This window comes from Miniopterus natalensis, chromosome 6 (genome assembly GCF_054644295.1).
Source record: "Miniopterus natalensis isolate mMinNat1 chromosome 6, mMinNat1.hap1, whole genome shotgun sequence".
Lineage (NCBI taxonomy): Eukaryota > Metazoa > Chordata > Mammalia > Chiroptera > Miniopteridae > Miniopterus > Miniopterus natalensis.
The window spans coordinates 48,518,454-48,543,236 of record NC_142086.1 but is presented as its reverse complement, the minus strand read 5'-3'; the positions used below and the strand labels follow the sequence as shown (position 1 = coordinate 48,543,236).

The 24,783-nt window shown below is 46.5% G+C and overlaps 1 protein-coding gene across 1 annotated transcript in view; it reads right to left on the bottom strand.

Moving 5' to 3' along the window:
• Positions 1 to 24,783, bottom strand: part of XXYLT1 (xyloside xylosyltransferase 1) — a 144,344-nt gene that overhangs the window by 98,453 nt on the left and 21,108 nt on the right. The window contains exon 2 of the mRNA XM_087818227.1: positions 21,613 to 21,760. Coding sequence (XP_087674353.1) covers positions 21,613 to 21,760 — 148 coding nt within the window. The remainder of the gene's footprint in view (positions 1 to 21,612; positions 21,761 to 24,783) is intronic.

The window sequence follows — 24,783 nt, the reverse complement described above, 5'->3', positions numbered from 1 at the left end:
TCATAATTTAAAATTTTCCCACAAAGTGAAGTACAAGCCCAGATGATGTTCACTGGTGAATCCTATCAAGTATTTAAAGAAGAAATAATACCAATCCTTCCCAAAATCTTTCAGAAAATAGGAGGAATACTTCCCAACTCATTCTATGAAACCAAAGACATTACACACACAAAAAATTAATTCTTAACAAAACATTACTAAACTCTATCTAACAACATACAAAAAGAACTACATAGGATAACCAAGTGGAGATTTATCCCAGAAATGCAATGTTGGTATAACATCCAAAATTAATTCATGTAATACACCATATTTATAAAGGACAAAAACCACAGATCATCTCAACAGACAAGATAAAAACTCTCAGTAAAGTAGGAAAATAAGGAAACTTCTTTAACCTGATAAAGAGCCCCCACAGTCAACCATCATCTGAAAATGATGAGACTGCATGCTTTCCTCCTAAGACTGGAAACGGGGCAAAAATACACTTCTGCCACTTCTACTCAGCAATGTACATAGGTGCTCGCCAGGGCAAATCATCATCATCGTCATCTAATTGACGAAAGGCATCCAGATTGGAAAGGAAGAAGTAAAACTGTCTTTATCCACAGATGACATGATCTTGTATGTTAAAAATCCCAAGAAATTCACACAAAAAAACTGATATAACTCATCACCTCCCAGAGGTCCCACCTCCAAATACCACACATTGGGGATTAGGATTTGAGCATATGAATTGGGTGGGAGGGGCAACACAAACAGTCCATTGCACCTAACAATCTACCAAGAAAAATGAAAACATATGTTCACACAAAAACATGCCCATGAATGTCCCTAACAGCATTATTCATAATAATGCCAAATTGGAAACGATCCAAATGCTCATCAACTCATGAACACATGAACAAAACGTGGTATATCCATACAGTGGACCTCTACTCAACAACTAAAAGGAATGAGCTATGTCGATACATGCTACAACATAGATGAACCCAAAAAATGTTATTATAAGTAAAGAATTCAGATGCTAAAGATTACATACTGTATGATTCTATTCATATAAAATTTTCAGAAAAAACAAATTTATAGAGAAAAGAAGCAGATCAGTGATTGCCTGTGGCCAAGGGTAGGAGCAGGAATTAACTGCAAATAAGCACAAAGGAACTTTTTGGAGTGATAGAAAGGTTCTAGAACTGGATTGCAGTGATAGTTTCATAACTCTATAAATTTACCAAAATCACTGAACTGTGCATTTACAGTGGGTGAATTTTTATGGATGTAAATTGCATCTCAGCAAAACTGCTTGGGGGGGTGGGGGGAAGGCAGTTTATGTAAAAATTATTTTTAAATCAGAAAATATAGCAGCTGCTATTACATTGGTCGTTGATGCTATTAAATGCTACGGTGTCAGACCTATCCCACTGAGAACCCGCCAATAATAAACTTTGCTACTCTTCTCATAAATGCTCTATTCAGTGACTTTATATAAATCACTTAGAACAATGTATGGGTCTTAGCAAGCACTATGTAAATATTACCTATTATCATTATTATTATTACTATCATCCTGAATGTCATTACTGTTAATGTGACAGGCATGCCTTGAAGTGCTGAGAAGGTGGTCCTGGGCCCCCCGGGGTGCACATTATGGACTCCTTCCCCAGAGGCTCCTCAGCAGCCAGAATTGTTCCAGTAAGGAATCCCACTGAGAAGTAGCCCCATTTCTTCCACTGGATAGAGCCTCCTTCAGCTTAAAAAGTAAAAGGCCATCTTTTTCTTATTTGTTCCTTTGTTCTTGGAACCATCCAGATGCCTGAGGGAAAGGCCAGTCCTAGTGGGTTGTAAATAAAAAAGATTCATGAATGACAAACCTTTTGTATCCCGGTCCCTCAGCTCTTGAAGCATGGCCCTTCTCCCCACCCCACCAACTCTGTTCATATAGCTCTCTAGAATAGCTCGGAGGGGCAGTGCAGAGCTATACTGGGAACCCTGCCTCCCCTGTACCCAGATGTAGCCTCTCCTAGCAAGCTCAACCCCTCAGGCAGGCAGGATTTCAGCAACTCCAGCCATAGCTGCAGATGTCTAGATACAGTCTTGGTGCCTCTGTTGTTAAGGCATCCAGGGTGCTTCAGTGGGCCTGAGCTTCATCTTAGCCTCCAAGTTACAGTCCCCTTCCTCCTCACTGGGCTGACCCAGTGTGTGTGTGTGTGTGGGGGGGGGGATTCTGCCTTAGTTTCCTCTCCTGGCACTGCTGTTCCTTCCAGCCCAAGGCCACAGCCTGCTTTCCCAGATCACCTGCAACTTCCCTCTTCAGGAAGCTGAACCCCACTCCCTGCACAAGAGGCTGAGTAGAAACTGCCATGAACAAATACTCTAAATGTTGCCTCTCAAAGCACCCAGGAGGCTGCTAAGCCCTCTTAAGCAGCGCTCTCCAATCGACCTTTCTGCAATGACGGCAATGTTCCATATCTGAGCTGTTCAATGCAGCAGCTGCTAATCACATTTAGTTATTGATCACTTGAAATATGGCTAGTGTGATCAAGGAACTGAATTTTCAACTTTATTTACTTTTAATTAATTTGAATTTAAATGGCCACATGTGGCCGGTGGCTACTGTATTAAATGGCACAGCTCTAGATATGGACACTGGCCTAGCAACCCCTCAGTGGCTGCTGGCAGCACGGTTAGGTGCCCTCTAACCTCATGCCACTCACCCTGCCCTGTTCCCCCACAGCACACAGGGGCCCTGGCTTCCTTTCTATCCTACCAGCCCTACCACTGGACCAGCAACCTGACATATATAGACTCCCCCTGAGGCAACAGAGGTCTGAAGACCTCTCCTTCATTCTTTCAGCAACACATTCTAGGGGGAAAAACCCGGACTGAGAGACCACAGAGATGAGCCAGGCTTAGGACGCAAACAGGAGGCATGGATGATGCCTCTGCTTTCTCTCTTTAAATCTGAATAAATAACTTGCTTGGAATTTTGATATAATTACACCACTATCTTAAGAGTTGGGGCCCCCAAAAAATATATAATAGTCATATTAGGTAGAAAAAAAGGGATTATTATAAAATGCATTACAAGAACTAAAATAGCAAAATAATGAGGAATACTAGATGGGATGAGACTAAGTCAGCTATAATTTTAAGTCATTAATTGTCACTGCATGGAAATTTTAAGAAAAGTAACATATTTGAAGACAGGCAGAGGAGCTAGCAGATGTAAATCCTTTGCTTTGGGACTAACATGTCCTTTTAAAAAGCCAGTGTTGGTCAATTGCTCACAGCATAACCACCTTGGGTTGAAAAAAATCAATATGCATTGAGGCAATTAGTTTCTGTACCTCCTGCTACTGAATTGACAATGAGTTTTCATGGCTCAATTAGCTTTAATTCAAAACAACAGCAGTCAGTCTGTATTTTTATCTGGGATATTTATTTACAACAAAAATACAATGCTCTTTCAAATTGTTTTAAAGAATCTGCAAAGGACAGACTAGGAGTCTAATATCAGTGGCATAATATTAAAATGTGTTCATCCTTTGGTCCAGTAATCTTACTGTGATGATTATCCTTGGGAAATAATATTCGGAAAGAAAAACTATGTACCTGAAGATGTTCTCAAGCATCATAATCTAAAATGACAAAAGTTGAAACAATCTAAACAAATTAAATATCCTATTAAAAAAGGAAATGATTATATGTCCACTCAGGCTCACACTTGTCACTGCTCCAGTGAAGCTGCTCGTCAAGGTCAAGGATGACCTCCAGCCCTCATCTTACTTACCCATCATCAGCATTTGACACGGGTGACCCCTCTCCTTCTCGAGAAATGCTCTGCTCACTTGGCCTCACACACTCCCCTAACCCACACCAGAAGCTTAGAGAAAAGCAAACTCGGAGGCTTCTCCCAAAGGCCCTGAAGACACAAGGCTGGAGGGGAGCTTACACTGGCCCCACATACCCATTACCTTCCTTGCAAATTGGAAAGAGAAGCCAACCTACTCATGTGCTAATCACAGGCTTCACCTCAGCTGTCCCTTATCCATAAAATCAGACTAGCCAAAGTGTAACAAATTCATAATGGCAGATAATCCAAAAACCATACAACTGGGGCTTAGAGATATATAGTGTATGTGAGGCTCACCCAATTCTGTCAGGCTTGGATTATAACAACTTAGTTGCATTTCCTGACTGCAGAACAATTGTTGAAGAAAAGATCCCAGAGGTATACTTGGGGAGAGAGGGATACAAACTAAGGAGACAATAATTGGCACAAGTGATTCATAAAAAGAATGAGTAACTCTGAGTAGAAAGTAGGCTCAAAGAAAGGAGTCATGCAATGTAAAATTCTCTTCCTACCGCCCCTGAGTTTTAGAAAAGAGAAAATGAGGAGCAACCTGCCCAAGAGTTTCATCCTGGGAAGGCCAAGTGCCTGAAGAAGTTCTAGGCCACGCTGACTCCACACTAAGGAACGGTTATCGAGTATAGAGAGTCAAAGGCCTGGGAGTCAGGGGAGCTGGGTTGTTGGGATGTCCCAACCAAAGCCACACTAGCAAGAGCAGTAACAGCAAGCACTTATATAACACTTATTATGTGCCAGGTATCATCTAAGCCCATTACATATATTAACTCAATTAATCTTCACAAGCAGATGTTATTATTTTCAGTTACTAAGTGGTAGAGCTGCATTCAAACCTGGCATTGTTTTTCCAGTGCTCTAAACCATTGTGCAATACATAATAAAAATCTTTAAACATGAACACCCCAGTCATCTGAGAGAAGCCTCACGGTGTTCACAAGGTCACCACATCGACAGACCTTGATAGCCAATTCAAGAAGTGTCTCTTCCCCCATAGAGAGCAAAATAGCCCTCTCCTCCCCACTGAGAACATTGATCACTACAGAAAATGCAGAAAAAGCTGTAGAGTCCTCAGAGGGTAGGGGAAAAAACAATTCTCAAGTTAATGAGTAAATGTTGGTAGGCATTTTGCCAAGCACACTGGAAAAAACAAATCTTTATTAAAAAATCAACTGATATTGGCTTGCTGCTTGAATATAAATTTTGATCAACTAAATTACCAGAGACTGAAATTAATCTGCAAAATGAATGAAGAGCTGGGATATGTGGATGCTACCACTGGGCCCGGGAGTCAGTGCGGAACAGGAACAAGCCGCCCGCAGAAGAGGCCCCATCAGCAGGACCAGAAGAGACATCCAGATCAAATAAGCACAGGCTGTTCCCTAAGCCATTGGTTCAGGGTTCCCATCACAACCTTGGGAAAGAGAAACTGAAATTTTACCCAAAGCCCCTCAAAATAACCTTTGTGAGTCTGTATAACTACAGACAGAACTAATCATTTCCAACAAATCTTTTTGCCACCTTCATAAAGGCCCAAGCTACAGGGCCTCTCTACAGGTTATCATGTACCTGTCATCCCTCAGGACTCCAGGTGCCCCCTTGAAGATGCCCATCCCAACAAACTTCAGGCTGCAGAGATCCCCAGTCTGACGGCAAACTCATGTTAGACCTCAGATAAGTCCCTGCCCTTGCCTGGGTCAATGTGTTCATTGAAAATAAGAGAATTGGACTTATAAGTCATGATGGCATTTCCCAAACTGGTGTTTGAGGAACACTGGACTGTGAGCCATTTAGGATAATGTGGAAAGAAGTGTTCCATAGGGGAATCAATATGGAAACTGCTGGTTAATTAAAGTTCAACAGATCTCCTTCTTGCTGTTCTCCAAGTCTCCAGTATGATGGAGCACACTATGAATCTCCCCAAAGGGGATCAAATACTGTCTCCACATTTTCCCATCACTGCATTTCACATTCCCTATAGGGTCATGCAGTTTAGGGAATGCTGCTCTAAAAGGGAATGCTGACCCAATGCTCTGGAAGGCCGTGGAACAACCTAGGTGGGAGCCCAGCGCTAGAGTTATTTTGCCTGGGCTTGAACTCCAGCTCCAACAAGGCAGCTGGGGCACCTTGGCCAGGTTACTTAACTTGTTTCCTTATCTGTAAAATGGGATAAACGACCATCCCACTCCCCAGGGTGGATCACAGGAGATAATGCATCAAAGTGCACAGCACGGTTCACTGGTGGTGGTAGTGAAAGCAGTGAGGGTGGAATTCCATAACTCCTCTGCATTCAAGCCTGGAAAACACCTTTCCCAGTGCTTACCAAGGGCCCTGCCCAGGGTGTAGAACTTGCCTTTTATCTCTACAACCTGGCTCCCTCCGGGCAAGAGCTTTGATGACCAATGCTCACCAATCTACTGTGAACCCCTCCTGGACTCTGTAGAGCAGGGACCCAGGACTACGCTGTGACATTCAGTAAATCTGGAAAGACCTGTCTAGACTGGGCTGGAAAGAGGAGATCAAAGAGCCTTGCTCTAGTCTGACTTAATCAGTCGCTCGTTTTAAGAACAACAGTCACTTGGTGGAAAGAGGCCTGGGCCACAAGAAGGACACCTGGGCTCCATTCCATGGTCCAACACAAGCCTCAGGGTCCAATGTGCTCTTGGGCTCCACCACTAATCACCACTCTGGGCCTCAGTTTCCCCATCAGTAAAACTCAGGAGTAATGAAAACAAAGATTCTCAATTGGAGATATACATTGGACTTATCCAGGACACTTTTTTGAGATAATCCTGTTCAGATCCAACCCAGACCTACTGAGTCAAAAATCTCTATTTTCACTTTGAAAATGAAATTCACTTTAACTTCAAAAAATAAATCTCTTTGAGTGCTGGAACTCAGGCAAAGTGTTTTGAAAAAAACTCCCTACGTGATTCTGATCTACCCTCTTACTAAGAGCCACTGGCCTGGCTGATGACAAGCCCCCGGCTAGCATCTTATAAAAGGCCACAGGAATTCTAGGTTCCTCTGTGAAATGGATGTTGAACATACTGCCCTTTGAATCACTGGCTGGCAAGGTCAGGATTTAGGGAAAGGGCCCTCAGGCCCCGAAGAGGAAGGTGCACTGTACCCTGGGAGCTGCAGCACATGCTTTTATAAACCCTTCTGTTTCTAGGACATCCTTATAGCTACCTATCTCTGCAAGTCCTTCTCAACCCTGTGTCTTTAAGCCATACTAACACACTCTAAAGTCATGTGCCAATACCCAGACAAAAAAAGCTAAATGAGTTCATCACCATCAAACCAGTAGTGCAAGAAATGTCAGAGGGACTTCCTTAAGAGGAAGAAAAAAATAAAAAATATGAATAAGAAAATATCATAAAAATATTCTCACTGACAAAGGCAAACACATAATAAAAGTAGTAGATCAACCAACACTAAAGCTAGTATAAAGGTTAAAAGGCAAAAGTAGGAAGATTGTGTGTAATTACAACAATAAATTAAGGGATACACACAAACATGCACACACAAAAGAAGTAAAAACTAATGACAAAAGCATACATGTGGAGCGGGTAAGTAAAAATGGTAGTGATTTCAGAATGTGTTCACACTTAAGCAACCATCAATTTAAAATAGACTTCTAGAAACGTAGCTTGGTTACTACATGAAGCACATGGTAAACACAAACCAAAAATCTACAAGAGATATACAAGAAATAAAGAGAAAGGAATTCAAACAGAACTCTGCAGAAAGTCATCAACATACGAGAGAAGAGATTAAGAAAGGAACAGAGAACAACAAAAATAATCAGAAACCAATAAAATGGCAATAACTACATACCTATCAATAATTATTTAAATGTAAATGGATTAACAGCTCTAATCCAATGACGAATAGAGAAAATAGATGTGGTACATATATACAATGGAATATTACTAGGCCATAAAAAAACACACAATGAAATCTTAGCATTTGCAACAACATGGATGGACCTAGAGGGTATTATAACTCAGTGAAATAACTCAGACAGAGAAAGACAAATACCATATTATTTTACTTATATGTGGAATCTAAAAAACAAAATAAATGAACATTCAAAATGAAAACAAACTCATAAGATAAAGAGAACAAACTGATGATTGCAAGATGGGATGGGGTTGGAGGGCTGGGTGAAAAAGGTGAAGGAATTGAGAAGTGCAATTTGGAAGTTACAATATAGTCACAGGGATGTTAGTACAGCTTAGGGAATATAGTTAGTAATATTTTAATAACTACACATGGTGTCAGGTTGATGCAAGACTTATCAGGGGGATCAGTTTGTAAGTTTATAAACATCTAACCACTATGCTATACACCTGAAACTAGTATAATATTGAATGTCATTATGCTATTCTACTTTTGTATATTTTTGAAATTTTCATAATAAAATGTAGAGGAATGAAAAAAGTCCCAGAGAGGATGCTCAGTGCCTTGCTTAAGGCCACACCACCAGTAAGAGGGAGAAGCAGGACTTTAATCCCTGTCATCAGACTCTTTGAGCTGAGACAAAGCCATTCTCTTTCTGGAAGAGCTCGAGGGCAGGGCCCACTACTGAGCTCTGCGAAGCTAGCTCAGCAGACTTTTTGGACAGCACAGGTCTCAGGAGTACCTGGATGGCCAGGCCTGTGAACTCCAAGTTGCCGCTCTCTAATCAGTGTATGGGGATGCTAAGAAGCCTGACACACAGCTGGCAGTGCTGTGATGGAGGCCATCGGGGTCTAGGAGACCCAGCCTTCCTCAGAGATGCCACACGTCAGGCTGAGTGGGAGGCTCGAGGAAACAGCACATTCTGCCCATCTCCAACAGAAGACTTAGACGTTCTCAGAGGCCACATAACAGAAAGACAGTGTGTTCACCCGATCCGCCTTGAAAAATATTATTGCGAGATGGACCACCTCTGTTATCCACAGATGGTCACCTTGTGCAAGAGACCACTCTATGGAAAAAAGGCAGGCCTCACTCAAATGCCACATCCTTCTTTCTCAAAGCCTTCCCCAAATTCCTTAGCCAAAGGTGCACTCTCCTTTGCATTCCACAGCTCTGCTTACACCACCCCCTCTCAGTTCTCTGGTGCTGCATAACAAGGTAACCCAAAGCTCAGCAAATGAAAACAACAAACACTTATTCTCACATTTTGAGACAATTCCGAGCAGCCTAGCTGGATGCTGCTGGCTCAGACACTGCAATCATGTCACAGTTCGCTCATGTGGCTGGCGGTAGGTCTCAGATCCTCTTGGCTGTTGGCCAGAGATATCAACTCCTTTCCATGCAGCCTCACCACAGGGCAGCTCCTAACATGGCCGCTGGCTTTCTCCAGAGCAAGTTCTCAGACAGAGAAAGAAGGTATCCAAGAGGGAAGCCATGGTCTTTTATAACATAAATCTCAGAAGTGTTGTGTCATAACATTTACCATATTCTACTCACTAGAGGCAAGTCATTAAATTCCACCCACACCGAAGTGAAGAGCATGAACACCAGGAGGCTCTTTGGGGGCCCCTTAGAGGCTGTCTATCATATACCCCAAAGTAGATGGTATTTGTATGAAAAGAATTTCTAATTCCCCCACAAGCAAATAAAGTCATGACCCATGTCTTTTCCCCTGTCCTCGCATGCTGATGGTTGCTCTGTATCTGAGTGGCAGTGACATGCCTGCCCACCTCCCACACCCCTGCTGAAGAGGCAGGCCCAGGTGGCCAGGTTTGGTACCACATGGCCCCACCTGCTCTGGTCCAAGCCGACTGGATCAACAACAACAAAATCAACAATTTATAACCTGTGAAATGGCCAGAAGATTCTCTTTCAAGATCTAAAATGGAAAATACCAAGAGACGATGCCTGTTTTGGAGAAGTTATAACAAACCAAAGCCCCATGCAAGCTTCAGTTCCGTGAGAACAGAAAAATGCATTTTTTTCAAAAGCAGTTGTAGAGAAAAGAAAATAGGAAGTGTAGACAGAAACAAAGACACCGTTAGAGAGGGCACGAGAAAGAATCACCAAAACAGACAGGTCCCCAGAGCTGCCCCAGGCTCTGAGCTCCCTCATTCCAGCCCCTCCCACAATAATCCCTCCTTCCTTGTGTGGACTGGCATGAGTCTTACTTTCTCACAAGAGAGGGAGAGAGAAAAAAAGAAGGGGTGGAAGAGGAAGAGCAAGGGAGGAGAGCATCTGGAGTCCTGGGAGGTCATAAGGTGAGGGCCGGGACACCCAGGCAGAAGGCTTGCAAGAGGGAGTTTATCTGAAGTCAGTCACCAAATCAGCTCACGATCAGAAGTTCACTCCTATCCCAAGCACTGTTAGTTCCCCAAATTTCACAGCTCTGTGACTGATCACTATAATGTGATCACAAACCTTAGTATGTAATAGCTGATGCTTTAAAAAGTAGATCAATATTGTACTTGACTCCCCCAACTCAATGCAGAAGGGAAACCACTCGCTGTACCCCACATGCTCATCCGCCTCTTAGGGAGAAGTCATGTCCCAGAGCTTAAGATGCGAGTAAGACTAGGATAGGAACTAGCTAAGCCTGGTTAAGAAGTCAGTCTTAAACCAAAGCAAGAACTAGTATGAGAGACAGAAGAAGTAAAAAAGCCAAGGTTTAAGGCAAATGAGACCTGTGGTAACTCCCTGGGAGACAAACAGCTCTAAAACAGCATTTTATCATCAGAACTCAACACCCACATGGCTGATTCTATTCACTTAGCAGAATCACTTGGCTGCTGAGAGTTCTTATCTATACATCATGAGAATCACTCTCCCTCCCACCCCACCCCAAGGGCCTTCAGATTCTATAAAAAAGTTAAGGTTCGTGTCATATCACGTCATGCCTGACTTAGTTAACGTTCAAGGGGTTTTCCCACGCCAAAGGCCCAGCAGAGGCAGCCCTGCTGTCACTGGGTACTTGGAGAGCCTGTCCTCCCCGGACCCTTCTGATGGACAGAGCCAATGATCAAGGGCTTGAAGGAGGCCTTCTAGGCTGAAGGAAGAGCTGAGCAAGCGCAGGAATTGGGAAAGCAGAGCGTGAGTTTGACCAGAACAATTTAAGGCAACCACTGTGGTTGGAGAGCAGGATGGGTATAAGGGAGCAGCAAGAAACTATGCTGAAGGGGGAAATAGGCCCAACAAGAGGAGTGGAGGCATTGATCTCTGCAGCTCTCTCTGGAGGCCCAGGCACAGCCAGGCACATTCCAAAGAATGTCCAGAAGCCACAGTAAATGGGTGGGGAAAAGAAAAGAAGAGCAGGCCTGAGATTCAATCCAAGACGGTGAACTGATTGAGAGGGTCCAGTCATCAGCAATTGCACCCATGGCTTGAGTAGAGAAATTAAATGTTCTCCTGTCAGTTGGATGATGTACAAGGGTAGAGACAAAAAGAAGATGCATACTAAACATCCACCCCAGAGGTGCTTACTGAACTGATGGATTTGGGAATCTGACACCATCTGCAGAGGCAGTGCCCCTATGGCATGCTCGCCTCTGCCCAGGCTGAGACCTAGGCCTCCCAGAACATCCCTTACCCAGAATACCTGCCTGTCTCCCCCACCCCACCCTCAGCCCCTCACCCTTCAAGGTCTGGCACAAACCTGCCTCTGAACTTACCCCAGAACTCTGACAAAACTGACAGTACCTGATCCATTCCCCGTGCAAACAATCCTACTCGATCTCCCTTAAGTCCAGGCCCAGTGCTGCTGCTGTTCCCCTGACCTCCGACCCCTGGCTCTGTGAGCACCCACTTGCTTGGGCTCTCTCTACAACCAGCAGGCAAGCTCCCCAAGGGCAGGGCAGCAACACCCACCCCAGTGCCCTGTGCACAGAGGGAGAAGAGCAGACCATATACAGGTGACAAGACGCCTAGAACAAATGCTGCTTGACCTCTTGACAGTAATAAAGGCCGGCTGAGGCCTTTGCTGAGAGCCAAGACTCTAAAGGAGGATCTCAAAAAGTTAAGTGATAGAATCTAATAGAGAGAACCAAAGTGAAAGACATTACTCTTCAATCAGAAAATAGAATAAAATTAATACCAAACTTGAAAAAAAAAAAAAGTTAAGGTTTTCACCCTGGCCACTTTGGCTCAGTGGTTACAGCGTCAGCCTGCGGACTGACGGGTCCCACGTTCAAGTCCAGACAAGGGCACGTAGCTCAGTTGCAGGCTTGATTCCCAGCCCTGGTCAGGGCATGTGCAGGAGGCAACCAAGCGATGTGTCTCTCTCACATCGATGCTTCTCTCTCTCTCCCTTCCACTCTCTCTGAAAAGCAATGGAAAAATATCCTCAGGTGAGGAATAAAATAAAATAAAAAGTTACAGTTTTCCCAAATCATTTTCATTAGCTTTCAAAGAGCTTCTAGCATTAGGTTAGTAGAAAGTGGTCTCCATCACATTACTATTCTTAGCATTTTATGACAGCTGTTCCACTTCAAAATAAGAGGACTCAAATGCCTCAAATTTTCTCCATAGGAGCTGCCAGAAAATAGTTTTCACTGAAATCACAGGACACGTGTTTATAACCTCTGCTCAGTATTTACTCAGATGTTTTTACTCAGGCACGTTCCTGAATATCTGTTTTGCCTTTTGCTTTGTTCCACACGAGGACTCCAGCACCTCATGCCACACCAAATGCTGGCAGTTGGGGCATCATTCTGCTACACCAGGAAATCCGAATTCGCTGTGCTTCCTCCAGGCTCGAGGGACCCATCAAGAAATGGTTGTCCAGAAAATTCAAACTCCTGTCTGTGACTAACCCACAGGGAACATCCAGTTTCTATGCAATCTATCAGAAGCTGCAGGACTTCAACCACAGTCAGTTCTAAATGGGTTTAGGAAAAAGTGCTGAAGTAACCCCCCAAAACAGAGCAGTTCAAGATACACACCTAACAAAAAAGTATTCATTTAATTCACTTGAGAAATATTTGTTGACTGCCTACATGTCTAGTTGAATAAATGAGTAAAACTTCCTGCCCCCGTGGAGCCTATATTTGCATGGGGGAGACAAACTGACAAAAAAGTAAAATACATTCTCTGTCGGATGGTGACAGAGACTATGAAGAAAAATAAAGCAGGGTAAGCGTCATGGTGCTCCAGAGATGAGTACAATTTTACACAGGATGGTCAGGGATGCTGCCCTAAGGAGGTGACATCTGGACGAAGGTCTAAAGGAGGTGAGGGAACAAGCCAGAGATATCCGGGGAGCAGTGGCCAGGAGGAAGGAGCAGGGAAGTTGGTACAGCTCAGTGGGGTGGGCGAGGGAGAGCTCAGTGGGAGCCAAGCTGACCACCAGAGCTTTAGAGAGGACTCCAGGCCTAGCGGGGCACTGCAAGGACATAGCGACATGGAACCTGAAGCTGAGAGACTAGACCAGGAAGCCCCCAGGTACACTGCCACTTAAAGGCCCTCTAAGGATGAGAAAGAGGCCAAGTAGAATGTGGCCCATGGCCGCAGGTGGCTGGTCTGCACCCTGGACTGTATCTAGCCCCTCGGTATAGGTGAGGACTGACCACGTGAGCAAGGCAAGGCTTGCCCGTGGGCTCACAGAAAGGTGGTAACTGGGTTAGCAATTCTAGCCACTGCGCTGCCTTTCGGATCATACCAAAGCCTGCTTCCTCTTTCCCAGGACGGCCCTTCAGAAGCAGTGCATCTCTGGTGTGCAGGCCCAGTTCCCTCCAGGGCTGATTTCAGGATCCCTTAGCTGCTCTCTGGTTGCCCTCCCCTTAAACCACTCCAGTCTGTCACTGCCACAAGGGTGCTCTGCTTGCACAGTGGTGGCAGACATATATCTCCCTTCTTTTAAACAACTCTGTACCAGGTCCCATCACAGTTCAAAATCCAGGTAAAGTCTACCAAGTGCTGCTGGGTCTGAGGCAGACTTCAGGCATACCCAAAGCTACTTCAGATTTGCTCAGAAAGCAGTTCTGGTATAAGCAACACAGCAAGTGGGTAATTAAAATGCCAAACCTAATGACAGGCTCCACTGGCCATGCAGTGGGGAGAAGAGGAAGTGCCTTTTTCTGGAGGCTGAGGCTTCCTGCCCCTACCCCCACCCCACCCCCACAGAGAGGGCTGGCGACACAAGTGTTCGTGTATTACTCTTATTTGGGGGCAGCATTTCATAAAGTGAGTTCTGTGAGACAACCGTACCTTAGAATGTGAATGGGTAACTCCTCAGAAAGGTGTTGTCAGCGATGAATTATGCCTGAGAAATGCTGGTTTAAACAAAGTTAAACATATTTTTATTTCAGTCCTAACCAGAGCTTTTGATTTGCTGATATGTACTTGACCCTCCAAGAGGAAAAGCACCTATGACATCTAATACTGAGCATCCCTCTGTGCCAGGCGCTAGGATTCTTCACACACGATCTCCCGCAGCCCTCATCCAGCCCTAGGACACCGGAACACCTATCACTCCCATTTTCTAAACACAGCATGGGCGGCTCAGAGAAGTTAGGTTGTTCACTCACCGTCTCTGTTAGGAGTCAGGAGGGGAGCAAGCAGTACTAGATGTTATTATGGCGACAGAACTCAGAGACAGCCCAGTGACCCCTGCTCCTAGGAGGTTTCTGAGACATGTATGCACACCAAGGGCAATGGCAAGTGAGGAAGTCAAGGACCACTTTATATTATTAGCTGGGATACAACACAGAACTCTCTAGCAAGCTACGATGGAGAATGAGCAGCTTCGGCCCAATCTCCACAGACCTCTCCTCCAGTCCAAGTCAGCACGAGGGGTAAAAGACAGAGAAGAAAGCGGTGCCCCTCTCCCAGGACCCTGACCCTTCTCCACCACACCCAGGGTCCAGGATGCACAAACATCCCTCGGCAGGAACCTTCGCAGTAGACGCACGTCTGCCTCACTGACGGAGAACCACACGCTGATTAAAGACAAGTTTCCTGATTTGGTTTCAAACTGAACAAAGTTATGAAGTTCCATAAACCAGCCTCAAAAGCCTGTGTTTTATGAAACTGCTGTGAAAGGACATAGAGAACACTGAAGATGACACACGGTAGTGAATAAAAATACAAAAAGTACAGAGCAAAGAAATCCAAACCGAGTAAGGCTTTCACTACGTTTGTCACATTTCACATATGCTTAAGGGAGAAGGAAAAGGAAAAAAATGAAACTTCAAAGGGTTTTTGTAAAAGGCTGCACACGGACTTCAGGGTTTCAAAGCATGAATGAACGAATACATAAATGAGAACTGCCCGTCTGGCGCTTTCCATTTGGGTCTGGTCCCCAGCCTGCAGGCGTCCTGGCCCTGCCTCCAGCCTTTCTCCTGTGGGCCTGTGAACCTCCACTAAGACGCACCGCATGTTAATTACCAGAAATTCACACCAGCCTTTCCCATCCAGCACCACTGACCCAAAGTGGACCCAAGACTGTCCCCTCAAGAGTCCGGTCATCTGCCTCAGGACAGCAAGGCCCCAGGGGCAGCTGCTCAGGGTTGACAGCACCCATGATGCCAGGAGAAGGGCAAGCCTACCCCCACCGCCACTCAACCCCAGTCAGCTTTGTCATTCTTGGCTACAACAGCTACAACAGCAAGCATCACCTAGGCTTTGAGAAGGTGACCCCAGAGCAGAGGAGGCTCAGGCCCCAAGTCCTACATTTTCAGGGATTTTACAACATTTTGCATTTGCCTGGACTTGTTACACACAGAGGTCCTTAGGAAACAGGAGCAGGAGAGGCTGCCACACTTGCACTCACCCCTCCTCTGTGTAGGATGTGTGCAGGGTAATGTGCAGAACTTCACTCCTCAACCTGTGGGGAGGCAAACCAACAGAAAGAGAACACCTGAAAACATGACCCCGTAATGCGCACAGACCAGAGCGAGTAGCTGCCCCAGACCCCACGAGGGACCAAGGTATATACACCACCTATCTCATATGGAGCTGGTTTTGTCCAAAGCTCATCAGGAAGTGAATCAACTGTAATTTCTATAGCCCCCACACCCACAGAAATCAGGGTAAAACAGTCAGGTATCCAGGATAGCCTACAGAAGCCATGTGGATACAAACCATGGCTAAAGCCTAGCTCTGTTGCCCAGGTGTGGGTTCCAGAGTCCAGGGACAAGACTCATGGGGTGTAGGAAGGAAGGTACTAGGGAGAGAAATAGAGTTTCCTCAGCCTTTCCAGAGCTCAGATCTCATCAAGGTCTGCATCAAGTAGACAGCCTCTCTCCTCCCAACTTCCATCTGCATGGACTCGGGTTTGTCAAGGTAAGCTTGAGTCTATCTCTAAAGGCCCTAGGGGTACACCAGGCTCCAAAATACTTTTTTCCTCCTTCCATCGACCTTTCCCTCAATCTCATTTATCTAACCAACAAAGATATAACTCATATCTGGGCATCTATCTCAATTCAGTGTTCAGAGGATGGCAATCAGATAGAGCTAATTCATACTAAAGGACTGACCGGCAAGTGCTTCCATGGCAGGATTATTTGCATTGGTTTTACAGGAGTTTATGACCCCACAATTGTAGCTCTGAATGGAAGACTATCTGCTCTGCCTACTCTCATAACTTCATCTTCTCCTTTTCTGACCCACAGAGTGGCTAAAAGCTGCAAGCTAGTTCATAACTGTTCCTACAACAGCCAGTGTAATGACCTCTGTAGCCCCTGGGCTCTCATGGAAAGAGGGAGGCTGTGCAATAGCTGGAAATGCCTGTCAGTTCTCAGCAGAGACTATAGCTCACCTTCTCTGTATATTCATGCTTGGTACCCATAGCATGTATGCACAGACACATGTACACATGTACACATGCACATGCTAGATTAGCTGCTGCTTGAGGCCAGGGGTCCACCTCTGGGTCTCTTACAGCCTGTCTGTAATGCTCGGCTCAGCAGACTTTCAAAAAAGATATGCAGCTGGACCCCAACATCTCCCCTGAGATCCACTCCCTATCTCAGACACATCAGCCTTCCTAAAGCATGAATCTGGTCAGGTTCCTCCCTGCCACAAATGCCCACAAAGGCCTTGTCTCCTATGTCTGGGGCTAGCCTTCAGCCTGGCATCTAAGCTTGCACAGTACATGCCAATCTCCCTTGACCATCCTCTCTCCCACTACTTCCTAACATGTCTGTTGAAAGAAGTGATGTGCTATTTCCTAAATGCACACAATTCTTCCCACCTGCTGAACTCGTCCCTACTTGTTTCTACAAAACAAAACTTTATGCAACCTTCAAAACTTTGGTACCACCTCCTCCATAAAGCCCTCCTCCTTCTTGCCAAATGCCATCTTCTTCTGGAACCCTCAGCATTGGGTGGATCTCCCTTGTGGCCTTCATGACATCCTGCCTAACACTGGACCATGCCACCCACCCCACCACCATGAGCCCAAGAAGCAGCAACCCAGCAAACATCTCTGAGACCCAGAGTGGCCAGCACCACGTCATGCAAACACCAGACCCCTGGCAGAGGATGCCTATTGGCAAAGGGTTGACCACAGGACAGGAGCCTTACAGGAACGTCTCCCAGGGCCTCCAGCAAGCTTTACACACTGCCAATTGTCTGGGCCCCTGCCCACCATGCCCCGGGAAAACCCTGTTACAATCATATACCAGGCATCATGGCTCAGCCTTGGTAAGGGCTATTTTTATGGCCCATGTCACTAATCCAGAGCCAACAGATCCTAGGAGCTGTGTACACAGGAGAGGGAAGCTGCAGTCCCTGAGGAGTTGCTATTCACTCCCTCCAGCTTCAGTTGGGCAAAAATGTTTTCTTTTCCACTGCGCAAGATGCTTCCAATGGTGACAAACATAACACCATCAACAGGAGGAGATAAAAGCCCTGTGGGTGTGAGTGAGGAGCAGAGAGTGGCTGCATGTCTGTGAAGGACACATGGATGGGCAAGTGTGAGCCGCAGGACCAGTCAGCCACACATGACCCTTCCAACAAGCAACAGAAAGAAAAACAAGCTCTGACCAAAACCAGAGCCAGAGTGTTCCGCCTGCAGGGCCCCTTCGCTCCTCACTCTGCAGACATGGTCTGGGTGGTGCTGCTCTGAGCAGGATGCAGAGCTGCAGCAAAAGGCCAAGGAGGAGAGGAGAGAGGAGGCCAGGTTTTATAAGCTTCAAGGCACTGTGTGTGTGAGACGCTGGGCATTCAGGTCTGGCCATCAGAATAAGCCAGGGCAAAGGATCAGAAACCCAGATAAGGAGGCCCAGCTGGCCCTAAAACTTGGAAAAATGGCCTGACCTCAGCTCCTCCCTTCCTCTCCTGTCAAGTGGGAACAGCAACTGTCCTGGTGCTCATATGTGGCTGCCTGGGGTCCCTCCAAGAGATCAAACATGAATGGGCTTAGAAAAGGTACAGAACTCACTCATGCAGTCTGACAACAGTGCGGTAGGTGGGAGCTGACTCAGGCAGGTTTTGTAAGTATCACCTCTGGCCCAGTAATCCCACCCATGGGAACTTATGATAAGGAAATAATCCTAATTAGAAAATATAATCTTTACACATGTGGATGCTTATCACAGTATAATTTATGATCTTAGAAAAAACAGAACTATCTAGGGAGCCAAGAACAGGGAACTGATAAGACGAACTCAGTGAAACCATTCAAAAAATGCTCAACAGCTATATGGTTCCACCAAAAATGGTGATGAGCAGCATGAACTGAAAATGCCATAGATATGGCTTTACTTCTGTCCTTTCATTTTTGAGTTTAAATAAAGGTTCCATTTTATGCTTCAATATGTTAAAAACACTCAAAATGCTTTAAATATAGAGTATAATGCCTACTTTACCTAAATTATTAAAAAGCTAAATGATGGAAAAATATAATATAGTCAAGAATATTGATGATGTTTATGTAGAAGGGATACTGTTTTTCTATTTTTTCAGATATTCCCTTATAAATGAGCTCTGCTTTTAAAACAGAAAAAGAAGTAAACATGTTTTAAAGGTAGTTTAAGCACAGAAGGGTGATCTTTATGCTATGGGGGTGGGGCAAAGGAGAGGCTTGGGTGCAGAAAAATAACCTGGATTTCTGGGGCAAACACCAGATGGGACCTCTTAAGACATAACTCAGAAGAACATAGCTTTTCTGACTCAGCCTTCCTAGGCGGGACCAAGAGCTTATAACCCACCCATGCTCCATTCTCACTTTCCAGGAGAAAAAAGAATGCTGTGAACCAAAATAGCACCAATTACGCAATAACAAATTCATCATCAACAAAGCCCCAAACAACAGCAATTTCTATGATTTAAAATAATGAATACAAAAAAGGCAGCAATAAAGAGCCATGACAAAATCAAGACGGCACTAGTGGTGCCTGGACACAAAGCATCCTTCGGAACACTGCAAGAATTCCGAAGCTCTGCCCGGAGCAGCTCCGCGCACCCGGCCAAGTGCTGTGCAATAGCCAGACTGAGCAGCAGAAACACCCCTGCTCTGCAGGAGCTCCAGGACTGCTCGTTTCATTTTAGGAATGTCAGGTTTTAGTAACTCCTAATAACTCTCTTCTCAGGAAGCAGACTTTGGGCAGATGTAGAAATGAATCTCTGACAACACATTATCATTCGCCTGAAGAACCCAAGGAAAGACTGGTGTTTGGGTCTGCCTGCTGCACATCTCACACAGCTACTTCCCACCACCTGAACAGGCCCCTCAGAGGCATGGAGGAATACCAATGATCTGATCTACTACAAGGACAGCAAAGCTCTGGCCAAAGCCTTGTCTCTGCAGACATTGCCCCCTGGGCACAGCCAGGGGAGCAGGCAGGGCAGTCAGAGAGGCAGAGAGACAGCAGCCTGGGGGCTCCCTAATTCTTGAAATCTGCACTTCACAATTCACCGCCTGGCCATCCCTAATACAGTGGGGCAGAAATCTCTTCTCACCCTGACAATCCCCAAGGACTGTCTATTTCCCCTCCGCCTGGTGCCCTAAAGCATAACCTGGCCTAGACTCTAACACATGGTGAGCAGAGACCTAACAGCCAGCAAGGGAGGGAGGAAAAGGAAGGTCAGGCACTCCTCCCAGACTTCCTGCTAAATCCTACTGGTTTTAGTCACTGCATTTCATTCAAAACCAGTCACACATGTGGGACAACAGGACTGGTCAGGCCCTAATGGCCCATCTAGTCGACACTTTTAAACTAATTTAATTGTGGAACTCTTTGAACAAATTGAATCCTGCTCCAGAGCCTGGTCTACACAGTGGTCAGTGGACTGATAGGAGTGAAGGTGGTTGCAGGAGAGGTAGGATAAGGTAGAACTGCTCTTCCCTGGGCTCCCCAAACTATAGCACCTGTGATCCCGTGATCCTGGACTCTTCCGATCAAAACAGCTCACTAGATCAGCCTCATCATTTACAGGTGGGGAAACTGAGGCCTACAAAGACAAACTGGCTCAGCAAAAGGCACACAACTTAGTGGCAGAACTAGAACCAGCACCTACGTCTGTCTTTCCCACCTAGAAGCAGGAGAGCAGGAACCATACCTTCCTCCAGTCCGAGCACCTGCACCAGGCCTGCCTGGAGAGAGAGCCCATACAGCCCACCTAACGGGGTGGAAATAACTGCTACTTGGAGAAGTAGGTCTCCACGTCAGACAGCTCCGCCACTTAAATGGTTGTATAACCCTGGGCAGGTCACTCAAGGCCTCAGTCTCTCTCATCTGTAACCTCGAAGGGCTGCTGAGAGGACCCGGGGCTGGCAGAGCCACACCTGGTTTCTGTGGAGAATCCCAAGTGCTGGCTCTTCTCCCCATGCCCTAGTGGTGAGCTTGTCTCCTCAGGCCCCTGCTTGGTGAAACTCCCTGAGCCCTTGCCTCACAGCTAAGAGAACAGGCAAGGGCCTCTGTGGTGTAGGAGCCTGCCTTGTGGAGACAAAGTCTAGATTTCCCTGTGGTATGACAACCTGCCAATGAAACCGAGCTTCAACCTCCAAATCCTGAATTCCTGAGCCCTTCAAATGGTGGTGCTCTCCATACCCCTGCTGATCTGCTGGTCCAGAGCAGCAGGCCTCCACCAAATGTCCTGGCTGTCACCTAAGCAATGACCCCAAAACTCCCCTCCTCACCCATAAAAGGCTCAGGTCATGGTTCAGCAATGGCCAGAAAGTGAACAATATCCAGGGCTCCAGAATCAATCAAGGGCCATCTGGAGGAGAATAATCCAGGGGTGCCTGGGCACCCCTCGAGTGAGACTACCCCCAAGGCTTCTAGTCCAAGGATGATCAAACCTGCCAACACTTCCAAACAAGGCTGAACTACCACACAACAGACAACCACATCTCTTCTGCCCTAGAGGGACCAAAGCCCAGAAAATCCTTTAATTGGGCATCAGAGTTTTAAAAAAAAAAGTACTCTTCAGTCATAACTTGCACCTCGCACATCTAGATTGGATATTTTAAAGTTAGATAAGTAGATTCAAACTAGAAAGAACAGGATCACATATCTGGATGAAGGGTCACCTAGTCCTACCTGCCATTTATCAGATGAGCAAACTGAGTCCCAGAGGCAGAGTATGTGCAAGGCTGTAGAGTAAGGGCTGGAGCTCAGATGCCCTGGACCACACTGCACCACTCACACTGTGGGAGCTGTGCAGCCTAGGGCTCTGCCCTTAATTCTCTGGGCAGGAAGCTATTACACAAAGGGCGGTGCTCGCCCCCTCGCCCTCTCTTTATGTTTCAATGAAGCTCCTCTCATCCAGGGCACTGGCAGTATTGGAGCCAGGGAAACAGAAGCAAACATCAATTACCAGGGGCTAGCAGTTCACATTACCTTTGGGCATGATCTGATGCATGGCGACAGAGAGGAAGAAGATGGAGTCACTGTAGTAGGTCCCGGAGCCAGCACTGAAGTGCTTCTGCATGGCCTCCACGACTGGGAAGAGCTTGTCCGTCAGCACGGCAACATCATGGAAGACGACCTGCAGCAGGGCACGAGGAAACCACAGAAGTGAGCAAACCAGCTCCGATGCCCAGCACATACACGGGCCCAGAGGGGAGATGGACAGGGCCTCTCCACGGTCACCAGCAGGGGGGCCCAAGTGAGAGTTAAGGAAATGGGAACAATGGGGAGTCAGCAGAGGCTAGCTATGGGGACGGGGACATCATGTGTGAAGAGTGTGCAGGCTGGCACGTGGGGGGTGTAGTGCAAGAGGAGTGGGAGCGAGGATGGGAATGGGAGCAGCCCTAGTCTGCTTTCAACTTCTGAACTTCAAGCTGGGCCATCCTGAAGGTAGTTCTGTGCCCAGTGACTGCAAATCATGTGAAACTGTCTGGTCCTGAAATTAGGACCCTCAGCACATGAGTGGCTGGCCCTGGCATCACCACTCCTGGTGGCCACTCCAGGCTCCACAGGCCAGTCAGGTGCTCCACCTCCCTTGTCCAACAGTGTGAACAGTGAAAGGCCTAATGCCACAGGAAACGCATCCAGCGACCCAATCAGCATTTCATGTGTCCAGACATCTTTGGAGGTGCTGTGAGAGGTATAAGGAATAACCTCAGAACACTTAGCGCCTAGCAATGTCACCACTGCTCAACAGAGCTCTGCAGTTTATTCCCACATGCACACACCGGTCCCCATGACAACCTGGGACCTCAGTGAAGCGGACATCACTATTACGGCTCCAAATTACAGACAAGAAAGCAGATGCTCAGAGGTTACACTTGCCTAGGGTCACCTTGCTAATAAGTGGGAGCCAGAACGCGAACCCTGGTCCCCAGATTCCAAACTCTGTGCTCTTCCCATTATAAGTACACCCTCTTTCCTTAACAGCAACCAAAGGGGGAGAAAAAGACATCAGCAGGACCAGTGATTAGAGTAGACAGAGTACTAATAGGACCCTAATGAGCTGGTTTCCTTATTGGACATTAGTGCACATTTAAGTCCAAGCCTCACGGAACCCCGGCCTCATTCTGCTCACACACTTCTTGTACATTTTCCCTGATGCTCCATGTGCCCCACAACATCTAAAACACTCCACTGTACACAACAGGCACTCAATAAATGCAGCCGAGCCATATATTCTTCCTTCCCCTCCCCCCGTCACAAGAGATCCGCTGACGACCCTTCCACCTCCCTCTTCCCTGGCAGCCGATAGATCAGGACAAGCCCGTGAGGCTGCCACGTGCTGCGCAGCCACCACCACACTGACTCCAGGGCCAAGAACCTACCTAAACAGGCATCAACAGCAGAGAGGTGGCACGAATCCCTGACGGGCTTGCTTCCACCGCCAGGGGCCACGCCAGCAGGAGAAAACACAGGTGTGGGTGGTGTCCGAGACGTCCCCACGCAGGAGGCTCTGTTTTGCCCTTTACTCTGCCCAGTTCCTTCCTGGCCCAGTTTCACGGCGTCACCTGCCCAGCCTGCACTTCCAGAGCCTTCGGTTGTCAGATCATTAGAATAATGCCCTCAGAGCCTGCAGTGGTGGTGAACCTCCCTGCCTGCTTTTCCCTACTTTAGGTTCTGCTTTTGGCCAGAAACCTGTTTTTGTGTTTGCTATTGCCCTTAGGTCTACTCAAATTTCTAAAACACTATTAAACTTAGAAAAACTTTTATATGGCTTTAGTGTTCATCATTCCCCAGCTGTAACCCTTTAAATCTTGTATGTCTTTAGAAAAGTATTTTTTAAATGTCTTGACATTTCTAATATACTATTTTCCTTTACCCTTTTTCTGACTGCCTCTTTTCTTATACTTTGACTTTTTCTTTTTTGTGGCCTTTTAACCTGAGATGGGGAATTTAGACCAGCTCCGCAGTTTCCCAACACAGATACCAAATTACATCTTTCTCCTCCTACCCACCATGAGCTGCCCCTGCCCCTGTGACCTCCTGATCACACAGGCATCACAAACTCTGACAGGTGTTCCCCGCTTGCCCCCTCCAAACCGGCCTCTGGTGTTCTCTTGAGTAATCTTTTATACATATGAACTCATTTCTCTCTTTCCTCGGTTTCAAATCCTCCCACGGCTCACCACGGCCCTCAGTTATAGTCCACATTCCCCAATGAGACTTATGAGGCCCTACACTGGCGGCTCTGGCTACCTACACACCCTCCGCCCTCCAGGGATTGAGCAGCACTAAACCCAGCAGTCCTCACCCTGCCCACCGCACCTTGGTGTCCCATGTCCTTGCACATTTGTACCTGCTCTTTGAACTGTCTGGAACCAGCCCTACCCTTGCTTGGACACCTACTCCAGTCTTTGCACAGCCTCCCATAACTCGTCACACCCTCATGTACACTCTGTATCACACAGGGGGAGGCTCCACGTCCCTATCTGACTCCTCTACAGGTCTGTTTCTACATCCCCAGTATGGAGCACTCATTGAGGCCAGAAGCTGTGACTGCTTTGTGCCCTATGGCCAGTCCTTGACCCCAAGGCAGGCCACCAATCAGTACAGGTTTGTTGAACTAAATGAACCACACTTTGGGCAACTTACTAGACCTCTCTGAGCTTCAAATACAGAAATGATAACACCTACTTCCTATGGTGGCTGTCAGGACTACCTGGGACAGGCAGATAAAGCACCTGGCTCAGGGGCTGCCACACTGCACTCAGTCCTGAGTGTTGGCATCCTGTCCCCACCTCCCTCTACAGTCCCCTGAATCCCTCTCCTCACAGATCAGTCGTCACTCATGAGCCAGCTTTTTCCTGTGAGCCTCATTACACCTCCAAACCATGGCTGGAACCTGGAATTTGATAAGAAACTGGAGCTAACAAGAGGACTTTTACAGAAATGGAAGCCTCTACATTCATTAAAAAAGAAGAGAAAGAATGGGGAGAATGGATGTGTATAAGCACGTGCACACACACACATATACACACACACACCAAGCAGGGCCTGCCACAGCCAAGCTAAGGAAGACAGAGATTTCGGCAGCCAGATTCTTCCCCTACTCTGGCCATCTCACCCCAAAGCTTCACAGGAGACAATTACATCCTATCA